Source organism: Silene latifolia, chromosome 1 (assembly GCF_048544455.1).
Source record: "Silene latifolia isolate original U9 population chromosome 1, ASM4854445v1, whole genome shotgun sequence".
Lineage (NCBI taxonomy): Eukaryota > Viridiplantae > Streptophyta > Magnoliopsida > Caryophyllales > Caryophyllaceae > Silene > Silene latifolia.
In genome coordinates this window covers 35,875,970-35,882,842 of record NC_133526.1, presented here as the reverse complement: position 1 = coordinate 35,882,842, position 6,873 = coordinate 35,875,970, and the positions used below count along the sequence as shown (strand labels likewise).

At 36.3% G+C, this 6,873-nt stretch overlaps 1 protein-coding gene across 1 annotated transcript; it reads right to left on the bottom strand.

The window, feature by feature from the left end:
* Positions 1-1,024: 1,024 nt before the first annotated feature.
* On the bottom strand, positions 1,025-6,623 carry LOC141644009 (uncharacterized). The gene is made up of 5 exons (XM_074453422.1): positions 6,534-6,623; positions 1,702-1,879; positions 1,452-1,575; positions 1,225-1,354; positions 1,025-1,131 (listed from the first exon to the last, which is right to left on the bottom strand). Exons 2-5 carry the CDS (start codon positions 1,872-1,874, stop codon positions 1,025-1,027), a joined length of 534 nt encoding a protein of 177 aa, XP_074309523.1. The 5' UTR covers positions 1,875-1,879; positions 6,534-6,623.
* Positions 6,624-6,873: the final 250 nt, after the last annotated feature.

Genomic DNA, 6,873 nt, shown 5'->3' with positions numbered 1-6,873 from the left:
CGTCGCCAAATGCCCAGTATCCGTCGCCAAATTTACATGTTTTTTAGCCTAAAAATCGTTTTTGACCTAGCCAAATACGTAAAAACCTGCAAATAAACCAACACTTCCAGCAGAGAACACATAGGAAGCCAACACAACCAAACTTGATAAAGAAAATCATGTTCCATACACACAACTACGAGTTCTACGAGTTTTGGTCATCTAACATTATCCGGGAATAACATGTTCTCTAAAAAACTACATAACAGGGAAACTTGCTCCCGCTCCACTACCACCTCCAAAATTAGGATCTCTAGGATCCTTTGGTTGCGGGCGCCACCCAGTGTTGCAATTGGCGAAGAAGGAGTTCATCCGTTCCATTTCCTCCTTCATCCTCCGAATTTCATCATCTCTCTCGGCATCCCGCCTCTCCCTCTCGGCATCGCCTCTCTCCCGGCGGCTAATTGAGCTTGGAGCACACTCACGACACTTGGGGTATAAGGTTGTTGTTGGGAGGAAATTGACCCTCTTCTTCTTGTAGGAGGGTAGAAAATCTCCTTTACCGACCCGGCTCCATACACATCTCCTCTTTGGAACCCCTCAACAAGATCAAACCATAGCTCATTGTCATCAATTTCCGGGTTGTTCTTCCTACGGACAAGGAATTGTTCCTAAAAAATTGATAAAACATTAATGGTTAGAGGTTACTTATCTAAAAATTGATAAAACATATACTTTAAAAAGCTAAGAAATTTTTATTTTTTGACACTTACATATAATTGTTGATCTTTTTCCTTCGCGAAGATCAACTTGCCCTTGCTTGTCTTCTTTGCGTGAGTGTCAACAAAGAGATCAACAATCGTGGGTACCTTGCCCTTATTCTTCTTGGTCTTTAGGAAAAAAAAACAAGGAAATTGTTACTCAAACATGATAATTAATGAGACTAATTAAATTAGAAGACTATTAAATTAAAAGCTAAGACAAATAACTTACATCTAACACCACACGATCATGAAAAGATTGAGACCCTCCATAATGAGTAGGCTCAACTTCGCGTCCTTATCTCCTCCTTTCTCGTTGATCTTATTCCGGCCGATGCTTCCTTGAACTCGGGACTGTTCCGGTATTTGGTATATTCCTCATATGACGAACCTATAATCAATAAAATAACAATTATTAATTAATATATTTTCAAAATATGTAATGAATTTTAACTAATTACGGGTATTAAAAGAAACTAAATACCTTTCATGAAAGATGGCGCCTTCTTCCTCCTAGACACCTTATACATGTTGTCCCTTAGCCTCTTCTTGCCAATGTCATTATACCTTTGCCAAACTAGGCGCTCAAGGTTGGTTGGCCAATAGAACACACGCTACAAAAAGTAAACACATAGATGAGAAACAAATTAATAATAAGGTAAAAAGAATAAATAAATTATATTTAATAATATATATTTTATAAATAGATACCCGGAAGTTGTTGAACCACATCTCCTTATCTTCATCACTAGCGTTACTCCAACAAGTAACGCCGTGTGTCATGTTCTCTTGGGTGCTATTAGTCACACCACGAACAACTGTTTGACTTCTAAACCTGAAATCAAACATGTTAAAAACATAATTATATAGGAAAAAAAAATAATGTATAATTAACATATGTCTAAAAAAAGTCATTTATTACTAAATAAAAAATTACAAAATAGAATGAATAAAAAATTACCAAAGACCATTCGGATCAAGGATCATCCTGTTGTCAGTATGTCGGGGTATAGCAACCTCCTCCTCCTCCTCACTCACCTCCGTAGTAGAACGGTCAACGTCCTCCTCCTGCTCTCGGGAGCTACTACCTCCCTCACTATAGCCTCCGCGCTGCCTACTTCCTCCAGGAGCCATGTGTACTACAATTGAATAAAAAGTGTTAGCAAATATTACAGGATAATTATTATAAGATACAAAAAAATAAAACCTAATAAACAAGTATAAAAGACAAAATAAAACGCTAATAATTGTTTCCAAATTTTGATATGTATACTTTTAATACCTTCTCTTACTCATCATCATCATCATCCTCATCTTCTTCTTCTTCTTCTTCTTCTTCTTCTTCTTCTTCTTCTTCTTCTTCTTCCTCTTCCTCCTCCTCTTCTTCTTCTTCCCCCTCTTCTATCCCATCCCTCTCCTTATCATTCTCTTCTTCTTCCTCTTCTAACTCCTCCTCCGCTTCTATCTCATTTGCATAAATAATTTCATCATGATCAACTGGGACAAAAAGCTTTTCGATACAACCTCTTCTTGGAAAAAAGATGTATCAACTTTCGATCGTGCCTTTGTTTTAAAAACGGCCCACCATTGCTTTTGTTGTCTATCATTGCTTGTGCTCGGAAGAGATGCAAAATAAACTTGATGAGCTTGTTGTGCAAGAATAAATGGGTCATATTGAGAGTAGGTTCGAGTATGATTCACTTCCACGAGTTTGTAACGATCATGGACTCGTTCCAGCCTACTACGGAATTATCCCTCCATTGAATCTTGAATAAGACGGTTTTATAACTCCTATCCTGGCCATTGTAGCACAACTCAAAGATATCCTCTAATATGCCATAATAATCATTGCCATCAAGAGAAGAAATAGTAACGCCGTAGTTGCATTTAGCCTTACTTTTGCCATAGTCAAATGTTTGAAACTTAAACCCATTAATTGAATATCGATTCCACGTCACAACCTTTCGAGAAGGACCCAAAGCCAAGCTTCTTATCACATCATCTTGAATATTTAGCTTACATACATGCTTCCGAAACCAGGCTGGAAATTGATCCTCATGCTTATGCCAAACATCCTCTCTGTTCACATTAGGGTGATCTTTAATGAAATCTGTCACAAATTGAGCTTCATATGGCTCCAAAACCTCACAATTAGATAGCACATAAAGGTGGGCACGGTTATACTCCTGTCATCCGAAATCTTGTTCCCCAACCGATGAACACCCTATTTCATCCCGCATTTGGAAACACTTGGGTATACTTGTGTCTAGTTCATCCGCTTCATCAATATTCAAGTATTTTGCTTTGGTCTCAATATGTTTTTCAAAATAAAGAGAGCAAAAATTGGCAATCTCTTCCGTTAGGTAGGCATTGCATATAGAACCTTCCACACGAGCTTTATTACCAATTTTTTCTTCAAATGATTAAGAAACCTTTTGAAAGGATACATCCACCTATATTGGACGGGTCCACCAACTTTAGCTTCATATGGCAAATGGATAGGTAGATGCTCCATCGAATTGAAAAAAGAAGGCGGAAATATCATCTCAAGTTTACACAAAATTTCTGGTATTTGGTCTTCTAAACGACTCATGTCCTCAACTGATATCGTGGAGGAACATAAATCTCTAAAAAATTGACTTATTTTCAGAATCGCATTCCAAATCGTAGTCGGGAGTAAATTTTAAAAGCCACGGGTAATAAGCGCTCCATGAAAACATGACAATCATGACTTTTCAACCCTTTCAACTTCAGTTCCTTCAAATCAACACAACGGCTCAAATCGGATGCATATCCATCGGGAAACTTCAAGTTTCCTATCCAATCGCACAATACCTTTCTTTGAGCTTTGTCAAGAGTAAATATGGCTTTTGGTTTAGCCACATCCTTACGAATATGAAGTTTAGGACGATCACAAAATTTCTTCAATTCTATTCTTGAATTAATATCATCACGTGTCTTTCCTTTTACATCCATAATCGTATGAATAAGTAACTCAAAGAAGTTCTTCTCTATGTGCATCACATCCAAATTGTGTCTGATCAACATTGTTTTCCAGTAGGGAAGCTCCCAAAAAATACTTCTTTTAAACCAACCATTTTTTTTCTTTTTCAACTCTTTAAACTCTTCTTCAGTCCCATCGACAGTTGTTGGCAAATCACGTACAGCCTCCCATATCTCATCCCCTTGGAGTCGAACCGGAGCATTGTCACGCACCTCCTTACCTTTTAAGAAAGATTTCTTGTTCTCTCTATGAATATGTCCATCCGGTAAGAAACATCTATGACAATCAAACCAACTAATTTTTTTGGAATTAGGAAGATAAAATGCTTTACTCCTATCCATGTAATAAGGACATGTCTTTCGCCCAGCGGTTGCCCATCCTGATAGCATACCATATGCGGGAAAATCATTTATAGTCCATAACAATGAAGCTCTTAGTTGGAAATTTTGCTTCTTCGACACATCAAATGTTTCTACACCAACTTCCCACAAATACTTCAGTTCCTCCACCAACGGTTGTAAATAAACATCCAGATGGTTTTTTGGGTTATCGGACCAGGGAATAAGTAAAGAGAGGAAAATAAATTGTCTTTTCAGACAAAGCCAAGGAGGTAAGTTGTACGGCGTGGTCATTACGGGCCAACACGAGTAGTTTCTACCAAACTGACCAAAAGGGTCAAACCCATCCGTACACAAGCCAAGTCTCACATTGCGAGGTTCCTCGGCAAAATCGGGATATAACCTATCAAAACGCTTCCACTCCTCCCCGTCACTCGGATGACACATCTTTCCTGGTGTACGAGGATTTTCTTTGTGCCATCTCATTTGGTTGGCAAGATTTTTCGTGGCATAAAATTCTTTGAAGTCTAGGAGCTAATGGAAAATAAATTAATGTGTTTTCTGATATTGGTTTCTTTCTCTTTCCACTCCGTTTATTACCCTTCTTCCCCTTCAAAACAATATCCTTCACTTGTCTCATATCTATCCCTTTGACATTTATTACATTTGTCAAGCAAAGCATCATCTTTCCAAAAAAGCATACATCCTTTAGGACATGCATCAATCTTTTCATGTGGAAGTTGAAGACCTTTGACCACTTTCTTGGTATTATAGAAATTTCGGGTCATAACATTATTATCGGGTATAACATCCTCAACCAACGTAGCAATACTATCAACGGCTTTAAATGGCATATTATACTCACATTTTAAAGAAACTATCCTGGATGCAACTTGTAACAATGTCATTCTACTCCCCTCATATAAGGTTTTTTCGGAAGCACTTAGCATGTCAAAAAAGGCTTTTGCTCTTGGGTTTGGTTGTTCTTCATCAATCATTGGTACACGGTCGTCATTAATGAAATCATTAGACTGAAAGGCATCAAGTACCATTTCTCTATATGGGTTCTCATTTTGTTGGATTTGAGGCTCTTCGGGATAATATTTTTCTCCATGGGAGATCCAATTGTAGTAGTTTGGAAAAAAACCATTTGTAACAAGATGTTCTTCTACTTCAATGTCAAATAAATATTTTAAGTTTTTACATTTAGTACAAGGACACCTAAGTTTATGTTGTTCCAAATCATATGAATCTTGACATCTAGCAAATTCAATAAATCCACGAACTCCCTTTACAAATCTAGCGATAGGATGTTTCTTCTTATCTACTCTTTCTTCGTACATCCAGCTACGTTCAGATCTCTTCATTTTAATCTATAAGCAATATATAGCAAACTAACCATTTTAAATAATAATATTTAATTTCAACAAAAAAAGCAATGGTTATCTCATCCTCCATTTTATGCTAATTTCAAGATTTCAATTGGGTCCTTATCACTCCAACCTAAACTCGTCAATCGTACGTTTCAAGTCACTAGCAAACACACATTTGTGAATTATTAATGAGAAAAAAATTCGGCAGCAATTCCCCTTAGTTCTCCAAATACACAATGTGGAAAAGATACATATTCCACATATGTATTCAGAGAACATTGGAGAAATTTGCAACCAAATTCTTTTCTCATTAATAAAATCACAACTATGTGTTTACTACCTAAGTGACTTGAAACGTACAAAGACAGTCCCAAAATGTGGACTATTCAAGAATTGCTCCTAATGAGTAATTCTTGAACGGGTACTAGGTCATTATATATTAAACAAGTTGTCAAAATTATAAGGCAAATTTATACAATCCCCTAATCAAATGACATTACTAATTTAACAAATTTATACATCATGCTCATTCTATTCAAGAAAAATGCTAATTAATTAACAAAAATGCTAATTAAATCATTCTAACTTAATTAATTTGGTTAATTATACAAGTTGTCAAAAATGCTAATTTCTAACCCTAACTCAAATTAATTAACAAAAATGCTAATTAAATCATTCTAACTTAATTTGGTTAATTATAAGGCAAATTTATACAATCCTAACCTTATACTACCTTCATAAAACTATACTACCTTCAACAATACTACTTCAATATTACTAAAACTAAGCATCACTAATCAAATCACATTACTAATTTAACAAAAACCCCAATTTCTACCTTCATAAAACTATACTACCTTATACAATCCCCTAATCAAATCACATTACTAATTTAACAAAAACCCCAATTTCTAACCCTAACTCAAATTAATTAACAAAAATGCTAATTAAATTACAACTATATACAATAATAAGCATCACTAATGTATAAATTACAACTAGATACTAAATAAGCATCACAACTTAAACAAAATATGAAGGATTGAAGTAATTAAATCGATTTGAGTCGAAAACAAACCTTTATTATAAACAAAGGGTCGGTAGGGATGTAGTGTGCGGATGGCGGCGGCGAGTGGTGGCGTCCGGTGGTCGTTGTAGTTGGTGGTGGCGTCGGTCGTCGGATTTCGGATTTACGGGGCGTTTTTTTTTTAAGTTGATGTTAGAGTGAATGAAGGGGACGGGGTGAAGAATCTGGCAAAAAAAAAAAATATACAGACGATTGGCGACCGTTTTTGGTCGCCAAATTTGACGGGTAATGGTCGCCAAATTTTGGCGATCGATTTGGTCGCCAAATTGATAATATTGCGTCGCCGTGGATTTCATACGGATTTTTGGATAAAAAGGTATAGTCGCCAAAT

Excerpts from the sequence above, each read along its gene's own strand:
- LOC141644009 (XM_074453422.1), bottom strand. The coding sequence starts at position 1,874 with ATGGCTCCTGGAGGAAGTAGGCAGCGCGGAGGCTATAGTGAGGGAGGT. Across the intron at positions 1,576-1,701 it reads CTTGATCCGAATGGTCTTTG|GTTTAGAAGTCAAACAGTTG; the intron begins GTAATTTTTTAT and ends GTTTGATTTCAG. Across the intron at positions 1,132-1,224 it reads GGCGCCATCTTTCATGAAAG|GTTCGTCATATGAGGAATAT; the intron begins GTATTTAGTTTC and ends TATTGATTATAG.